This window comes from Battus philenor, unplaced genomic scaffold (genome assembly GCF_028537555.1).
Source record: "Battus philenor isolate CCGP_79_NKW_IND1 unplaced genomic scaffold, ilBatPhil1.0.hap1 SCAF_8, whole genome shotgun sequence".
Lineage (NCBI taxonomy): Eukaryota > Metazoa > Arthropoda > Insecta > Lepidoptera > Papilionidae > Battus > Battus philenor.
In genome coordinates, this window is record NW_027181748.1 from 12,709,282 (window position 1) to 12,729,545 (window position 20,264).

Consider the following 20,264-nt stretch of genomic DNA (forward strand, 5'->3'; position numbering starts at 1 on the left):
ACTCATTTACATTATATTATAATGTATATATGAAAAAAAGTTTCTTTCATTAAAAGAGCAACCATTCATTTGAGGTCAGCTCCTAACTGATCTGCGTTTCTCGCCGGTGGTACTTGTACATGTGAATACCTACTTGAATAAAGATATTTTGAATTTCAAATAAGTTACATTAATTTATATTTTCTTTTGAAATGGGATAAGCCAACAACTTTTGTCAGTACAATCTGTAGGGACGAACTATAATTAGATGAGCAATAATTAATTTTAATATTTAGTATTCCTAATTTTGAAATAGCTTTTTCTATGTTAACATTACGTTATTTATTATATCTCAAACATTGATTTTCGGATAGGGATCTATAATATATTAATTGGCAGCAAATAAGCTATCGTTTACACCCTTAACCAATCCTCTTACATAATCCACATCAATATGATTTTACAACATTAATAGAGGAAAAAATATCAACTTACATTTAATAAAAAAAAAATATTAAGTGGTAAGTTTGTTTAGACTTATATTTATTAATTCATTAAAGAAATATTATATGTAACTTACGTCTATGTGAGATGCATTGAAGAATTTCGATAAAAAACAAAATTGGAACAACGTTCCATAGATTAGATTTTAAATAAATGTTTAAAATACATTAAATTGGACCAGTGTTAAACTGTTATCTTATATATTCCAGTTATGAAATAAGACCATTTTCTATAGTTTATATCGTGGTATATTCCATTTTTATGTTCCCAATACTTCTAGTGCTTTGCAACACTTATAGACACGGGTAAGTCTTTCTATAACCCGTGTTTTAATTAGTTGAAAATTGGTTTTATTACATGGGGATTCTTTACAAAAAGCTAAAATCTATTATTCTAAACATTTTGGATTTAAATGAAACGGCTTTTGATCCCACAAGTGAAATATAGAAACAGTTTTAAACGTCCTATTTCAAATTTAGACTATTACTGGATAGATACTGGTTAGATAATATTATTGACAAATTATAGGAAACCATTGATATTATATCTTTAAAGAGATAAAACCAAGTCAAACAGGTCAAGTTAGCCAGAAGACGTTTTACTGCGGTTCATAGAGGTTGTGTACAGTAAACATATAATCTGAACGAAATGAAGGCGATCGAAAAACGACTTAGTAGCTTAAAGGTATTTTATTTTAAATATATTATTTAGTTATAGCAAAAACGACATTGTTTTAATATACATATATTAATTTTTTTTAAAATTTCCTTTATATTTTTATATTATTGTATTATGTTTTGAAATAATAATCTTTAGTTGTAAGCAACACTGTTATGAAAATAATGTGGCTATCGCAAAAATGACTACCTGATTGCGACATTGAAGTGACCTTTGAAGTCCTGCATAACTTGCTGTCACATTAGAATCAGATTTAAAAGTTTAACTTATCGTTTTATATTTCTTTGTTTTTTCTAATTCTATATAAAATGGCTTTTGCAATTGTAAGTAGTCCAGGCTTTTATTTTTTATTTGGTAATATATATTGGTATATATTTATTATTTTTACTTTATATCCGGTTAAAGTTTTGTCTCGAACCGGTGTACAAGAAACTTAACTTTCTTTTACTGCAGTTTTGTAGTTTGAAAAAAAAAACATTTGCGTTTATTCTTTATTTATCTAAGCGTACATGAAAAATAATCACGATGTTAATGCATGATAATACTAATTTCACGTGGAGTAGGTGTCTATGTTAGTATTAACCTGAATGATAAAAAAATTATAGTATAATACTATATAAGTTTATGTGTACTTATAATTAAAAATATACACGAGTGCAATAAATATACATGATATGAATCATAAATAGATGATTCGTATCGTTCATATCACTTTTGACATTGCAGTATATTTTACTCTTTTTCATATTACGCTATGTAGACGTGTTATATCTGGTTTTGCGTCAAATGAGAGTACAGTATTTGGAAAAATTAATGGTTATTAAAAAATAATCGTTGTAATTTATAAAATGAACTGTTTAGATTTATGTTTTAAGGGATAGATATAGAAAGTGACAATAGGTTTCTTTTTCGTGCACTATGCAAAAAAAAATAATTTCGAGGCTGATCAAAAAATATTTAAATAATCCGTGACCAATATCTGCATCTTAATTTCTTTAACATCCTATGGTAATATCTTCGATTACTTTGATTATTTTGAGGGAAATTGTGCAGGAAATTAAGCTGCTTAAAAGGGTAAATTATCAAAACAAAGCATATTAGGATACGGATGTTGGTCAAACTCACGCATGCGGATGTTAGGATGTACATACCGTATGTAAAAGCACAGTAAATTTAGTCATAAATAAATGTTATAGCGACTCACATGTATATATTTTTGAATTACTGTACGTATTAATTCTTACATAAAGTTACCACTTTTAAGCTCTGTTGTTTTCTTTTTGGCTAGCTACATCAATTGGCAAATATTCAAAAGTTTAATTTTAGAATATCAGCCCTCTCGCGCAGTATTCTATAGTTTTTGTTATGTGAAAGTGGAGCAATGTTGATTAGTACCACGAGTAACTAATAAAAAACCGATTAGGGCGTATCAATATTAAAGAAAGAAACTTAAAGGGGCTGCTTGGAGTTTTCGTTTCGGACTCACCCTATTTCGCGACGTCCCCGCTATTGTTGCGCGCGCCGCGTTTCGTGCTTCCCGTTCTAATACGCAAGTCCGTACTCGTATTCAGTTGCAGTAGCGAGTTTTCTACAAAGGGCAGTTCAAGATCACAAACGTTATTTCGCCTAAAATACTTTAGGGCAAATTTCTTGCATTGTTCTGTTTTAAATATGGTGTGGCCGACAGTATACGACGGTAAAACAGAGGTAAAATTATTTATTTAATTATAATATAGAGGAAAACGTCAACTATATGATTTAACGGTTACGCCAATTATGTTGTCTATTTTCAATATCCTTAGGTTTTTTATGATTACGTATTATTATTAAATTTAAGATAATTTCGATCAACGTTACGTGCTACTTTCAAATATTTGGCCTAAAATTTAAAACAACTGGCGTGTTATTATACCATTCGAAATGTTTTTTTATTCTATCATAAACCTATTTATTATTTTTTTCCTCTATAGCCATACCTATAATAAGTATAATAATAATAAGTACTTAGGATTAATCTATTTCTATTGTGTATTAGTCTGTTTGTTGAAAAACTTGTTAATATCGCAACGTTTAATTGCAATACCGAAAAAAAAAATTAACATGATTTGATTTTTTTCATTCATTTAGCAAAACCAACTATAAACACGACATAATTTTATTAGATTTTTTACAAATTGATTTCTTTATAGTAGTAATTTTCGAACTTCACAATTACATAAGCGCTTATAACAGGAACATCTTTCCCATGATTTTCTTACAATGGTATACATTCATTCTTAAGTAAAATATGGCACAAAAAAATTAAAAAAAAAACTCTTACGAGATTGTTGTGTGCTCCTTTTAGATCAGGTCGCATTTAAAAACCTCTTATCATTAAGTTAAGGATGCCATTATGGAGAAGCTCTATCTGATTTTAATTTGTATCAAATTGGCCTCTTCTTTATATTCTTCATATGACACGCACAAATGAGCCTCTGTGAATAATAACATGAATAAATTACTAAACAAATATCACAAAATTTGGTATGAGATGGTAAAGCACACTTAAATGTGTACAAGATATTTAAAGAAAAATAACTTTTAATAGTGTGACCCGCAAGCTTGTTTGATGAAGCTGTAAAAGCGAGGAAGATCATTCGCACTGAACATATTTGAAAATAGATATTTTCCTTTTATTTTACTTTAGAAATAAAAATAGTTATTTTGATCATTGAATTTACTTTTATTTCATTTAATAAAAATTAACTTCCCTATAGAAATAAACTCTCTTCTGTCTTTATTAAATATTTTACAGTTTGCACAAATTTAAGCAGTAACAATCCATTTCTTCCTCTATTTAATTTGTAATTTTTAGTAACAATTTCACATTGTTTTAAACTAGTTTATATTGTCTTTGTGTTTGTGGAAAAACCACTGTATAAGAACACTTATGATAAAGATAGATAGCTATATTGCATGTGTCATAGATCTTGGCATTGCATGAGTTACATTTTGGTATATATAGTTAAAGTCCTGTTATACAAACACACATTGCATTTCAGAATAATTAAAAATAAAATATCAGAAACAAAAAGATAGATGAAGTTTAGGTTGTTCTTAATCATAATTAGTATAAATAATTATTAATTAGGATACACAATAAATATTTCATATTTTATACACTTTTAATTTAAAGGCAGGGATTCTCTCATTTAAAAAGATCTAGTATTTAGTATAAAGTCTACATTAAACCTTTCTGCACAATTTCAATAACAGAACTAAGTTTGAAAACAAAATCTTCAGTTGACAAATTACTTCATGTCATAACATTTTATAGATAATCTTTACATATCTTAGCAAGTTTCAATTGTTGACAATTGCCTGTTAATTATTGCATATTTATTTTGATTAAAAAACATAATTTACATAAAATCTTATTTAGATGCAAATGAAAAGAAAAGTAAATAAATGAAATTAACATTTAATTTATTAGTACTCTAGAGCTATTTCTAATCTGCTGACAAGGCATAGGCATTAGTTATGTCTACATATGACTTAGATCTTTCTACCTATGTTACTTCAACAAAGAAGTTGTATACATATAAATTATATAGAAATATTTGTTTATAGCATTGTAAATCCAGACATGTGACTTGAATATTCATAGAGAATGTTTTATTATTAAAGCATGTGATTTTGTTCAGTCAATAATGTGACATATGCATTAATGTTTGCATCTTCAACCACTAATTACTTTGACATTGAATGGAGAGTAGTTGTCATATGAGTTGTTCAAACTATGTATTCTACATATTAAGATTATCAGTAATGCAATTTTGGAAAGTGAATGTATTTAATTTAATTGAATTATTCATGTTTTTTATTACTATTTAATGATTATTGTCTCAGAAAAATGGTCCCATAAATCAAAGTCAATTTGAAAGATCAAGAAATTCTTTATATTACTATAACTACAAAGATATGCTCTAAGGATTATCTAAATTTCTGTTGTCGTTACCATGTCACCCTTCTGTAAACGTCAGACAAGAATTTTTACTGCAATGGTCTTGTTTATTTAATAAATTGGCTGTCAAATTATTAAAAATTTAGTCAAATCGTTTACGGAAATTTGTAAGTGTAATTACTTTACAATTAAGGGTTGATAAAAATATAATTTTGAATTAACTTTCGAAGGTTAGCTTATCACCTATATCTATCACCTGATTTCGGTTTAATGTCAAATTCACAGACGTTTCTATTTTTTTTTTAAATATAATCTGTACGTGTACGACCGGTGTCGGAAATATGAAACTGATTACGTCACGCGGCCAAACTGGCACAAAATCCTGCGTTGACAAGAACCGTTTGTTATTTTTTTTTTATCGAGCTGTTGTCATGGCACCAATACTTAGTCATGTCGCACGAACACCATCTGCGCTTTCCGCTCAACTGCATAAAATTAATACGTCTATTGTTATTTATATATTATTTGTGCGTCAAGTTTTTGCATCCGACATCGCTGTGAAATTTTTCATTTTATCGTGCTACCTCGGGAGCCTCGACTCAGGACGCTACATATTACAAATTCACCGGATCCAATAGAGATTTCTATAAAATTAAAAAACTAACAGCTTTCTCGTATATAAAAACACGTCGGGCCGTCAAGTTTCGTTTTTTTAAAAGAGGTTTTAGACATAACGCCCATAGCGCTCTGCTACCTCGTACCCGCGGAATCTTAAAAATGCCACTTGACTACAAGGTCCAAAAAATTTAAATCTCTCAAAGGATCATTACTTATAAAGTAATTATTTTTTATTATGAATCTATAAAATACGTCTAATTACATACATTGAAATAAACTGAACTGTTTTGGCCAGGGATTTAAATAAAACGTTATACTTTCTTTGTGCACATGATGAGTGTTTATTCGTTGAAGTGGTGAATGTAATAACTCATTTGTACGGCATAAGACTAAAATTTTTTTTGCCTATTTTAAATCCACATTTTTTTCTCTTTTTCCAATATTTTATAATCATTACGTTATTTTTAATGTCTGAAACAATATCCATTGATTTTCTAAAGGTGTACCATACATTAATTGACAGTAAATCCTATACATTCACCTCATTAAAGCGATCCTGGTGTGATTAACCAATCCGGTGGCTATGCTAAGACATCATGACACTATTTGATTTATCACCCTTTTTTGAAAGTAAAATGACTATTGTATGTTGATAAAAATCGCAAATACTCAGATAAATAGCTGAAGAAAACACTGTTAGAAGTAGACAATTTGCGTAATAAATATGCACTGAATTATATTTTTAATATGTAGTATTGCTAGCCAAATAAAATCGTCACGGAACATTTTAAGTAAATAGGTTAGAGAAATTTTTTATGAGTTTTTTTATTGTACAACTTTTCAAAATGAATAATAAACTTGGTTAAAATAAAATTCAACTCATTGTTTTTTCAAATTTTATACGACAATGATTAACTACGGTAACATAATACAGAAGGCCTTTTATTCAGCCAGTTTAAAGAAAAAAATCACGAGCGAAGGCCTAACGGGTGTAACTTTTAGTTACATTGAGTTATTAAGTTTGTAAGGGATACAATCTATAATTCACACTGTGCATTAATTATATAGGATTGCCTCTACTCATAAACAAGTTTCCAGGGGATGGTCAGCGCCAATTCGCTTTTTATATTTGAATGAAGCTTGTCCCTTGCAGGGGGCATCTATGGGCTGATATGAATAGATATTTAGGTTGGATCCAGGCCAGTCGTGTTCCACTATGTAGATAACAACCCTTACATCAGTTTAATAGTAATAATTATTTCATTGAACCGGTTACCACTTTTGTTTTGGACACTACGATAATCTAAATTGTCAAATAATAATAATAGCATAAATTTTGTAGACAGATTGTGCATAAAGCATCATTAAATCTCTCTCGAAAATTCATATGTATTGCGACCCGGAAATATTTCTTATCATTTACCTTTGTTTTATATTTCTTGTATATCAACTTATCAATTATAGTTGTGAGAAAATGATAGTAAGATTTAAATGTACGATTGGGTAATGATTATTTAATATTGTATGTCACATAGGTAGCCAACCACCGATCATTCTAGATATAAGTGTGGCTGGAGATTTTTCCGCCACTTCGCCCAGTGCTAACGCTTTCCGAAGTTGTAGTAATGTTCACCAGGTAATAGCAACCGAAGAAGTCGAGGTTTGACTCTCCGAGCGCCCTTTGACTGTGAATGCTAAGTCCAGGAGTTCTTGAAGGCCTGCTCAAAAACTTTGAGTCGGCCTCTTCTCACCCCAAACTCCTCATAGCGAGCGCCTTTCGCTACTCCCCCCGTACTTCAGTAAATGCCAAGAGACGTCCCAAATACGTACTCCTCATGCCCATCATAGTGTTGCTTTAAAACACTCACCATGCCACACTCGCTGCAGACATTCACAACACTGCAAGCGCTAGCCTCACAGCACCACCAGCAGTTACTGCACCTGCAAAACTCCATACAGGTCACCGGGTTGTATACAACAAAATCAATCATTACTCTCTACGCCACAACACCCATTTTTAGGGAGCGGCCGCCCGCTACCTAACCGCGAACAGCGTGGGTGAATCGTGGTTGGATTCGGATCCGTCCTCTTCTCGCCCGTGGTCTACGTTACCGTCCTAAGCCGCATGCACATATCAGCAACACATTCATACACGGTTCTACACGGGTAGAGCACTTTGCTACGTGCGAACGTCATCGTGCAACTGGTACGCGCCCTACCAGCTTTATTTTTAGTTTTTAAGTTCACGAACCCTTTCGCCCTGTGAAGGCCGAGGTTCCTTCTAGGAGGCTCTTGAGGCCTAGTCATTCCATATAGCGTCCGCCTAAGCTATTTAAGAGCTTTGTGGTCTCCTGATCCCGTACAACTGGTGCCGTTTCATTTCTGGCTCCGGAGGGAGCTTTGAACTTCGGCTAAGTCGCAGAATATACAATTGCAACTAGGTTAGCAGTGTAAGCCAGGTCGAAATACAAATTATTGATCAAAAATAATTAAATTTATAATGTTCAATAGAACGCATTATCATTTAAAGAGATTTCGTAAAGCTGTTTATCAACTAGGTCTATGCGTTATCAAGTTATCACAAATGTAATAGCGTATGATGTAATCCGGTGTAGATATGAGTGATGTAATTGTAATTTGGGAACTATCGATTTCTCTTGAACTTGGTCGACCTTCCCTAGGAGGCCGGCTAGACATCAATATGAATCACAATGGTTTTATGTATGTATGCCTCTATATTAACAGTCGTATCGACACTTTGATAACATTATTTGCCTCACTGGCCCTTTAAACTAGAGAAGGATTATGATGTTTACATATATATTAATGTTTCGTTTATTTGTTGACTGAAACGTACTACTGCCAAGTGCTATTTGAAAGTTCTGAGAGTTCTCATAAGAAGGCTCAAGGTCACTCAGAGACAAAAGGAGAGTGCTATGCTCCGAATTTCGCTGCGACATCGAATCAGAAATGAGAAAATCCGCAAAAAAACCATGATTATCGACATAGTTCGAAGAATTGCTCGTGTGAAATGGCAGTGGTCGTTGAGACCTAAAGGTTCTCGAATGGCGACCACGAGCTGGTTTACGCGGCTTAGGTAAGCCCACTAGGTGGACTCATCACCGTGACGATCTTTAGGAGAAGTCTATACTTTCCAATGGGCGGCTATCGGCTGAAAAAAGTGGAAGAAAGTTCGCTTACCCTTAACTTCTGTTAAGATAACGAAGCTCCCTCGAGAAGACTTGAGCATCGTCATCGAGTTTGGGCCGCTACTAGATGTACCTAATTAGGAGACGCAAAGCTCCTTAGATCGCTTAGGCAGACGTTACTTGGAAAGACTAGGTCCAAGGGCCCTCTAAAGTGAACTTCGGCCTAGGCTTTCATACGCTGATAATACGCGTTTAGCATTCCGATTCAATGGCGTCCGAGAGGGCCGAACCCCGAGATTTAGTCGGTTTATTTTATCTAGCTAACATACCTACCACTTCGGATAGTGACATCACTGGTAGAAGTGGCAGTAGAAATTCCAGCAACGTTTCTATTTAGAATTATCAAGAGTTGGCTACCTCTGATACACGAGTCGATCATGATTCCAAAAAGGCCTGTTGGTTTAACCTGCTATAATAATTATCTACATATATAGTGTCTTAGTGGCATGTTTGTACATATATTACTTATAGTGCTAATAAAACTTGTACCATGCCCTAGGAAAGCGCGAGGTGGGGTCTGCACGGGCCGCTGCATGACATGACATGCAAAGGCAGACCTTTACGTCTGGTTTTACACAATGGGAAAATAAAATGATTATTCCTTTTCATCACCATTTCAGTCGTAGGGCGGTCATTGTTTTGACCTAGACTTCTGTGATAGTCTTCCCATAAGACCGGTTAGAAGCGGCCTACATCTAACGTACTTTATAATTGAATAATAATTTTATAATAAGAATAATATTTTAGTGGTTTAAGTATATTGCTTTAGAAATTAAAATATGATAGCAAGCATTCAAACCAAAACCTATTGTAAAGTCTAGATTATGCGTACTAAACGCTCTATCATCCCAAATCTAGTAAAATAGGAGTGGAAATACTCCTATTCTAAGTTCAAGTGACAAAAAAGTCCCATTAAATTACATTGTATGCTACTATTTTAATCCGCATATAGTAACAAGATACCGTTGTTACGTAACGGCCGGCCAGACAGGTGTACGATGACCTTTTATATGTCACCCCATTGTTTACATTTACATAAATAGAAAATTACATTCAGTTAACATTACTAGAAAAAAAAAATGTTTACGGCCTGATTACCATCATCTATCGAAGATAAATATCTACTATGGTTAAATTACTATTAATCTGTATAATGAATGTATATCTTATTCATCTGCAAAAGCTTTTACACTTATTTTCAACTATCCTTTATTTAAATGATCAGTCTTAAATATAATATTAATACTTTTGATAGTACAGTTAATAATAATTAATTTTAATATGTAGTAATTTGAAATTTTAAAAAGTTTTTGTTACGGTATTGTCTCACACATTTGGTCAATGTATGCGATTTTATAAAAAACCACCATACGTAAATTTATTTCTGAATAAATTCAGGAAATTTGCTTAGCACAATTGTTCCAATTTTTAAGAGGAAAAAATTTCGTTATTATTAAATCTTGAAAAAAATATATACAATTTAATTTTAAATTGACGGTTATAGATGATTTTAATGATCTTATGTTATAAAGCTATTTTGATTTTGACTTTACATTGTTATTTCTGAAACAATTGATTTTGCATAGGCTGTACCTTTAATTGATAGCAAATATTATATATATAGCATCCTTAAAAGCTTTTACACCTGTTAATAACCTTTAAATGAACAGTAATAAATTAAATTTCGTGTTTACAGTCGGGCTCCGCCGACAAGCCCGCCATGCAGCTGGCGGCAGCCGACGTTGGTTCTCATCTCCAGCACATGTGCAGCCTGGACATCGACTCCAAGGCCTCCTACGTCCGCCTGTCCGGCATCATCTGTACCATCGGTCAGTATCACAATATAATAGTATATTAGCTTCCCAAGGAATAGTAAGTTTTATTAGTACTACACGTTTTAAATGCTGTCGAAAATAAGAATACACATCTAGAAAACATCACCGCCACATCTAATAAATACTGTAAATATTAAATATATATACAGCTGATAACATACATCCAGCCATACATACTATATAAAATATCATGACATACATAAACCTCCAAAAAATGTAAAAAATCATGTATTTGCGTGTTGTATAAAACATTACTTCTACAAAGTAATAAAGCATGTGTCGGAAGTAGGTTAATAGTTACAAATTCAACGTCAATGCGGTTTACTACATGACTTAGTTTAACCCGTCATGGAAATGTGACGTCAATCGAGTGCTATGTACAAACATATCGTATAGTTAAAAATAATATAGTTAAACATTAATAAGCGAAAAATGTTGATACTGTCTTACGAAAATTGACAGTACATACAAATAAGTAACTAAGTAATGTTGCTTCCATAACTCTACGATGAATTCTAAACTATTTTACGATTTTGCACAATTGTTATATTTTAATACTATATATCTAACAAAAAAAACGTAATTTTTATATCTAGGTTAACAACTAGGAGAATTTATATTAATCTACATCCATAAACTAAGAGACTATCGTAAATAAAATATGATAAGATATGAATCTGAGATAAATTTTCTGACTTTCCAAAAAAAAAAAGTCATTATTCAAACTCAAGATAACTTTATTTAAATTATTAAGATTATTAAAACAAAACTTAAGGGAAAACCATTAAATATACAACAAATATAATATGTGGAAGTGTATAATTTATATTGGATATCTTGATATATACTATATTATTTACAACTGTAAGTGATATATAGTATATATACCCTTACAACTGTAAGTAATATATACTTTAACCAGTTGGTTAAAGTATCAAGTTCAGAATCAGGGCATCTACATGAATTTTAGTCCACTGTACACTGACGGGATAATCATATAATATACGAGACCAAAACGTCGCTGTCCACAAAATTTATTTCCTTTTTTGAATAGCAATAACGTTTTAATAAATTTTCTGGTGTTAGCCACTACCTACTATAAATAACATTTTAGTTTGGGTACCAAAAATTATTCGGCCAAAGGTTTGAATGTATAAGGAGTCAAGTAAGGAAATTGTGAAGAATATAAGAAAAGAAGGACAAAATAAAATAACTTGAAAAAATTATTTAACACAATAAGAAGACCCTATCAATGTCTAGATAGGTGGGAAGGAGTATTTATAAAAAAAAACAAAGGTTGATTGTGTTCACATTTTTGTGTTATTAGTCGCAAATGAAGTTAAATAAATATCTATCTATAACATCTTTACTATTTTTCTCATACCAGGGCCGGCTTCCCGAGATGTAGCTATGTTGGAGAAAATGATGGAGACGGGCATGAACGTGGCCCGTATGAACTTCTCGCATGGCTCTCACGAGTACCACGCGGAGACCATTAAGAACTGCCGTGAGGCTGAGAAGAACTACAGCGCGAAGCTTGGCGTGCCATTCTCACTGGCCATTGCTCTGGATACGAAGGGACCAGAGATCAGAACTGGACTGCTCGAGGGTGTAAGTGTTACTATTCATAAAAGCAACCTTGATACAACAATACATCCATTATCATCACTTTAAAGTGTGAAGAACATAGTATAAAAAATGTAGCTTTTTCTTGTGGATAAGATGTACGTATGTGTCATTGACAGTGCTCAATTTTCTTCAAACATGTATATTACACTGTGATAGTCAGAATATTTAAAGTTAATGAATATTACATGAATAATTCGCAAAATCACACAGCCACTGCACCAAAAACAAGATTGTGGTTATAAGAACAAGATATATGTTGAGATGGCGAAAACAAAATGTTCTGTTCTGTTCAACAATTTAAGTTTGACTGAAATCCCACAAACATGACTTCCCATATACTACCATAATTATTATACTGGTATTTGAGTTGGTATTTAGATGAGATAATTAACTCTTATGTGATAGGCATTTTTTATAAGGCATTTTACATTACATTTTGGCTGACAATACCAATTTATTTCTATGATTAAGTAATACTCCTCTATAGGACTTACTATGTTTCAAAAATTATATATTTGATTTAAGTTAGACCATTATGCTGGTGACTTATTTTTACCGCTATGTAAATCTATACTTTGTTTCATCATTTAACTGTAGAATATAGTCCAGAGACTTAAAACATGTAGATCAGTATAATACAATTTTAAATAAATAGGCGATTTGTTCTTTTAAATCACATTTTTTTTTCAAAATAACACTTCTATCTTATAAAGCAGATTATGTGGAAAATAGGCAACCTGTTCATGTAAGAGATATTTATTTTATACTTTGTTATTACATGTTGTGGACAAATATTTTATTTAACAACCATGAATCCAAACACATGGTGTAATTATTTTCATTACTAATTGAACCAAAAAAAAAAACTAATCAAAATATCAAACATAGGGTGGCTCTGCAGAGGTGGAGCTCAAGAAAGGAGAAACCATCAAACTAACCACAGATCCATCATACCAAGAGAAAGGCAATGCTTCTACAATCTATGTTGACTATAAAAACATTACTGGAGTAGTGAAGCCAGGGAACAGGATCTTCATTGATGATGGACTGATCTCTATCATCTGCCAGTCTGCCACTGCTGATACCCTAGTCTGCTCCATTGAGAATGGAGGTATGAAGTCTTGATTAATGTATATTTTGTAATACATAATTCATTTTAATTTTATTATTATTGGATTGGTTAAAAGTGACAACAATATGGTATGTCCAGCTATGTCCGTAAACCTGTCATTAAATATGAATGTAAAATTGTTACCTGATCATTGATCATAGGGAAAAAAATTCTCTCTAATTTTCCTATATTCCTTCAGGGATTCCAAAGTGTCAACAGGTCTATAAATCATCAATTTTTATTTGTACCTTTTAAAACTTTGTGCAAGTTGTGGCTTACGTTTTTAATAGGAAGTATCATTATACTACTTACTTTTAAAAAAATACATAATTATGTCACTTTGTTTACTCAGTTACCCATTCAACAAAATAACTTAGCAAATTAATGATACTTTAGAGCTCTTTGGCTATGGGAGTCCAAATGTAATTTCATTTTGCAAAAGTGGTTACTTGCCTAAAATATACTGGAAAACCTTGTACTAGGGTCACACTTTGATTAAATGATATAAGCATTGATTGGCTATCTAGAATAAAAATAATTTATAATGATCTGCCTACATTGTAAGTTCATTGGGAACCTAAATTATTTCTTTGTTTAGATTTAGTTTATAATAATAATAAATTGTATTGCATGTTTTACTATTTTTACAGTTTTGAGCATATTAGCAGTTTTAATAAATAGTTATCTTCTTCTTTTTTCAGGTATGTTGGGGTCCAGGAAAGGAGTGAACTTACCCGGCCTGCCAGTCGATCTCCCAGCTGTGTCAGAAAAGGACAAGTCTGATTTGCTGTTTGGTGTTGAACAAGGTGTAAGTAATCAAACAAAATCTATTTATTTATTTTGCTAAAAACATGGCTGTTTCAATAATTTTGTGCTTCGATCAGGCATCAACATTGCTTTGATCACAAACTAACTTGTTGGACTTCTTTTAGCCCAAGTACATTCTGCAAAGAACAGTCTATGTTCAGCTATTTAAATATTCTTAACACTTATCTTCATTATGAGGATCACATAATACATTTTTGTTTAATTGGTCAGCTTGTCAGCATTTCTCTGTATTAGAGATGTGTTTTTCGCCACACTGCCTTACATCATCTAATTCTGTATTTTTTTTGTTGTATATATAATATTTTATTTTTTAGGTGGACATGATCTTCGCGTCGTTCATCCGCAACGGTGCCGCCCTGCAAGAGATCCGCGGCATCCTCGGCGAGAAGGGAAAGAACATCAAGATCATTTCTAAAATCGAAAACCACCAGGGCATGGTCAACTTGGACGAGATCATTGCTGTGAGTTCTAAATTTTCTTAAGTTGTATTTAATAGTGCCGATAGACGTCCACTGTACGGCATAGGCCTCCACCAAAAATTGCTTTGATGACAGGTCTTGTGCTACATACATTTAGCAGCTTCCTGCGACATTGACTATGTCGTCGTTTCCGGTGGTGTAGACCTATCCTAGGTGGACCAAAAAAACTACAGTATATTGGTTGATATTTAAAAAATTATTAGGGTGTAGTAAGATTAGATATTACCCTGAGTTATACAATGAGTGATGTTTTTTTCTTAAGTGACACCTTGTTTTCCCTTTGGCACTGTATAGCTTTACAGAGTTTGAGGACGGAAAGTGCTAAAGACATTTGACCTAATGTTTTAATGTTAACAGCAGCTAAACTAGACTGCCTAAGACTGTCCCACCTTAGGTTCCAAGTTCTAAGATTGCTTAAGTGGATGTTGTATAGAGTAACTGAGTGAAACCACAAGAGAACCTCGGCTTGGCTCGTCACATTAATTTTAAATTAATTATTTAAAAATCTGACAAAATTTCTTGATTTTTAAAGTATGTTAATAATGTAATATTAATTAAACTTTCATTAAAACATGGCTTTGATTAAAAATCAAATATTTCAATACAATTTACATCAGATAAATCACTTAACACTTTTAAGATTTTAAATTATTTAAAATGTCTAAGTTATGTAATAAATTTATCTGAGATAAGTTAACATGTCATTGTTTAAAATCACATTTTAATCACATTTCTTAAAAAAAAACTGTATTTTTACACTAGACGTGGATAAAACTTAAATTTAAATATATATACATACAATCACACAATTCCCTGCCTACAGCAACTACAACAAACTCATGATTAGACTGATACCAGAAAAATCCAGATTTGTTATTGGTAGGCATTACCTGATTAGCATCAGGATGTAGGCAATCAACTGAATTTGCAGTATACATTCACTCATTGTAAAATTGCATCCTCTTTGAGTCTCGTGACCTGCGTTTTGATATGCAAGGTTTTGGCCGTGAATTTGATTAACGTAATAAAAATGGAGCAATGACATATTTAAATTTGTTAAATAACATGTCTCACCAAAAGAATGTTACTTTTCATATAGATATAATAGTATTACATATTTTTATATCAGGTGTTTCAATCTTTAATGGACACATAATGTTTGCTTTCTAAAAAAACTTGCTAGTGGATATTTCTCAGACTAAAATTGTCTGACTAAGTGATTATCTACAAAGGGACCTCTTTTATATATAAATATTATTGAAGTTATTAACTTTAAAACAAACTCATCAGATATATATTTATTTCAGTTGTTATTTCCAACAGACTCAGATTTATTCAAGGGATCAAGCTAAAAATTGTTTCATTTTTTTTTGTTTATAGGAAAAGCATTTGTCTCCTTTTTTCTGAATTACAGATGTTTTTCAGAACCCATTTTTAAAGTAATTCTATATTTTCAGGCATCCGATGGCATCATGGTAGCTCGTGGTGACCTTGGAATTGAGATTCCTCCGGAGAAGGTATTCCTCGCGCAAAAGACGATGATTGCTCGTTGCAACCAAGTAAGTTATTATTCAACTTATACAAAAGCAATTAGCAGTATATATTTTATATTACATTCCTTATTATAGGGCTACCGAAACCGTTGTACCGCGTCTTAGGTATGTGCCTAGATTGGTGGGGGAGTATCGGTATCCACTCATGTTATTTTTTCCTCGGTCCCCCGCTTTATCGCGCTTTCCCAATGCGCGGTACAGCGATTTCGGTAGCTCTTTATTCAACACAAATATTATTAAAAACTTCTGATTTATTATCATACATATAAAATCATATAAGCTAATGTATGGAGTACTAGTATTGAGTTGAAGATATAGTTCTAGATGTTAAATGTTGAAATACAATTAAACTAAAAAGAAAATTTACTGTGTCTTGAATTATAATTGATTTTTTTTCTAAAGAGCCCAAAGACAAAAAAAAACTAACCATTAACATAAAATGAAATTTTTATGTTACTACATGTTACATTTTGGATATGTGAATCATATATTCCATCAAATATCTTAATATGGAAAATTTCTGATACTACCTGAAAATGTGGGTTACTTTGTAATTAATATAAAATCAAATAATTTATTTAAGTGAAATTATGATAATTGATTGTTTTAACTACCAGCTTTCTACCGCCCGTTTCGTGAATGTAATGAAGGCCCCCTTCAGCCTCCTTAATGGTAGAAATTCATAAAGAAGTACTCATACCAAATTTCTAATCTCTAAGCTTACATATATATATATGTAATATCTATACATACTATATAACTCGGTATTTTTAAGGTCGGTAAACCAGTGATCTGTGCCACGCAAATGTTGGAGTCAATGGTGAAGAAGCCCCGTCCGACCCGTGCTGAGACCTCGGATGTTGCGAACGCCATCCTTGACGGTGCGGATTGCGTCATGTTGTCCGGAGAGACTGCCAAGGGAGACTACCCCCTGGAATGTGTCCTCACCATGGCCAACATCTGCAAAGAGGCTGAAGCTGCTATTTGGCATAAGCAGCTCTTTACTGACCTGGTGGCTCAGGTAAATGTCTATATGATAACATTTTTTATTGAAAGAAACCTGACGGTACAAACAGGCTATTTATTTGATGGTAGGTGTATGATACAATTACAATAATGTAAAAATACATAAAGGGAAAACAAAATCTTGAGTAATATCTTGAAATTTAAATTTTAAACTAATTGAGTTTTAGTTTTAAAAATCGAATTTTTAAAATAATTTCTAACTTGCCAGCTTTCCACACAAAAAGTTCGCTACTAAGCTCTTGTATCACTGTAATAAGCTAACTATTATTTTCTAGATATTTTATGTGCAAACACAGGATTCTGTATTTCAAAACTGCAACGCATCTTTATAGATATTATATCTTGATAGCCATTTTAAAATAACTTATGTATGCTGTATACTAAAGAAAACCCAAGATTCTCTTGTTGAAAGAAAAACAATAGAAGACGACGTTTGTCTACCACTCACATACTTCAGGAGGCTACTAACTCTTGGTAACATAATAAAACATAAAAGTAATATTTATTTCAAATAGAAGAACCTCACATCTGAAATGGCAGTGGAAGTAGCCGTTGGGGGCGAAAGGTTTTCGAGTGGCGACCACGAGCCGATAAATGTGGCGTGGGTAGGCCACCCACTAAGATTGACCGTCGACATAGTTAAGGTCGCGAGAAGTTTCTGAATGCGGGCAGCGTAAAATCGGTCATCGTGACCATATTCGGGGGAGGCCTATGCCTTGTAGTGGGCGACACATCGCTGGCCATAGTAATGCTGACCAATATTTAAATGCCAGTTTTTAAAAAAAATGGAAGTGAAATTATTAATCAATTTATTATATATTTATTCAAGGTTAAAGGCCCCATCGAGCCGGCTCATTCCGTCGCCATCGCGGCCGTAGAGGCGTCGAGCAAGTGCATGGCTTCGGCCATTGTCGTGATCACCACCAGTGGCCGGTCCGCTCACCTGCTCAGCAAGTACCGTCCGCGCTGCCCCGTCATCGCTGTCACCAGGCAGCCACAGACCGCTCGTCAGGCTCACCTCTACCGTGGAGTTTTGCCTATCGTTTACAAAGGTATATATACTAACTACAGCACATTGTCAACTCAATGCTGAGCATTGGATTAAAATTGGTAATAGCATATTGAAATTCTTTATTCAACGTACAACACATTAGATCTTTCATTGACCTCAAGTTGTGTGTTGTGTCTGTTCAGATGAAATGCCTTATACATGAGAAGAACAGATGAAAGAAATTCTGTTGAACTATGTATTTTTTTAAATTGATAATTACTTATAAATTCTTTGACATTTTTTTTTTATTCTAGCAATGGAAGCTTTCGGTTCATTGCCACATATTGTAAAAAATCATCAGGGTCATATAGTAAAAAATTATACTGGGCAATGTATATGGTATTATAATATAAAATTTGATAAAATTGAGTCCCAGGAAAATTTTTTTTGCTTCTGGTATTATTTATGTTGTTAATATTACAGATTACAGCACCTTTGAAAATCATATTCATATACATTGAGAAGGCCATAGTTACTACTTAAATTTCCTTGAAAACTCCTGTGCTAATAGAAACATTAGTTTCCTCATGTATATACTAGATGTTAAAGTAGTGTTTATAACATTCAACAATTCCTCAACAGAGTCAGCTGCGAGTGACTGGCTAAAGGATGTGGACCTGCGTGTCCAGTACGGACTGCAGTTCGGACGCGCTCGCGGCTTCATAAAGCGCGGCGACCAGGTTGTGGTGGTGACTGGCTGGAGACAGGGCTCTGGCTTCACCAACACCATGCGCATCATGTAAGAAAACCAAGCTTTTGTATTTACGAGGAGGGCAGATTTCTTCCTTAGTTTTGTTTAAGTCGATAATGAAGGTCCCACAACTTCAAAACCTCATTTAGTAGCTTTGTCATCGCAAAGGCCTCGATGTCAAAATCAAGCCAGGTGTAGTTGATCAAAATTAAATTAGTATAGTTGTATTTGTTTAAAAATATTAAGCTGTCAAAGTTTTTTTAGTTTACTTGAATTTTTATAATACCTTTCTGGGATATTGATTTTAGTGGATTATAAATTTACTTGTAATGTTTAATTCACTTAAACAAAAATTTAAATCACAGGATTAAATAATCTTTACTTTAAAAAAAATAACTTGCTAAACTTGTAAATAGACAATATATAGTATATATTTCTTTGTTATCTTAATGCAGTATCTGCCATCTTTGACTACTGGATGATCTTCAAACAACACATACTAAAATAAATTATTAAAAGAACAAATTTAAAAACTTAAGATTTTAATCATAACTAAATTTCTCATTAAAACAGATATTTAATAATTTAATAATATTTTTTTTATTCTTTCAGCCCCGTGGTCGACTAGGAGGAGAAATAGAAGAAATTCTCTTCCAAGTATTAGTGCAAATAGCAGTGATAAAAAATATGATCTAAAAGCACGACCCCAGTGATATATGTATAAACAAAATATATCGGCTGTAAAAGTTTCTCGAAATTTTACTCTTAGCGCTTAGGATTGTATTTATTTGTGAGATTTATTTATGAATACTGAGAGTATTGCGTATTTGTGATCCGATAATAAAATATGCATTATTTTATTACTTATTTTCTTTGACCCATCATTATCAGTTTATATTATTTAAAAATTATATATTTATATTATTTAAAAATGTTTGTTAGAGTGTAGTTATATTGATAAATGAAACCCTGTTGAGAAGCTACATGGGGTTTTGTATTAGGATTGTCATACCTAGGTTTCTGGCCACAACCACAAAACTATTCACACACATAAAAATATATAAAAACTACTGGAAGTAGTATGCTGGTGGCTTCATTTTATGATTGTAGCCGTCAGTCTCTGTGAGGGC

At 32.5% G+C, this 20,264-nt stretch overlaps 1 protein-coding gene across 4 annotated transcripts; it reads left to right on the top strand.

The window, feature by feature from the left end:
• The first annotated feature begins 1,075 nt into the window (after positions 1-1,075).
• LOC137931459 (pyruvate kinase-like) lies at positions 1,076-19,994 on the top strand. 4 transcript variants are annotated; one of them, XM_068774837.1, is made up of 11 exons: positions 1,076-1,167; positions 10,628-10,760; positions 12,154-12,377; positions 13,284-13,506; positions 14,208-14,314; positions 14,649-14,795; positions 16,271-16,372; positions 17,142-17,387; positions 18,222-18,444; positions 19,026-19,182; positions 19,747-19,994. In XM_068774837.1, the coding sequence occupies exons 1-11, from the start codon at positions 1,132-1,134 to the stop codon at positions 19,760-19,762; spliced, it is 1,614 nt and encodes a 537-aa protein (XP_068630938.1). In that variant the 5' UTR covers positions 1,076-1,131; the 3' UTR covers positions 19,763-19,994. The 4 variants fall into 4 exon arrangements, with proteins under 4 accessions (XP_068630938.1, XP_068630940.1, XP_068630937.1 ...); XM_068774839.1 differs by lacking the exon at positions 1,076-1,167 and adding an exon at positions 1,368-1,484; XM_068774836.1 differs by lacking the exon at positions 1,076-1,167 and adding an exon at positions 2,740-2,868.
• Positions 19,995-20,264: the final 270 nt, after the last annotated feature.

What these genes read in the sequence shown, in the direction of transcription:
- LOC137931459 (XM_068774837.1), top strand. Translation starts at nt 1,132, where the DNA reads ATGAAGGCGATCGAAAAACGACTTAGTAGCTTAAAG. An exon ending in ACTTGGACGAGATCATTGCT is followed by an intron (nt 14,796 to 16,270) that starts GTGAGTTCTAAA and finishes CTATATTTTCAG; the next exon opens with GCATCCGATGGCATCATGGT. An exon ending in TGATTGCTCGTTGCAACCAA is followed by an intron (nt 16,373 to 17,141) that starts GTAAGTTATTAT and finishes GGTATTTTTAAG; the next exon opens with GTCGGTAAACCAGTGATCTG.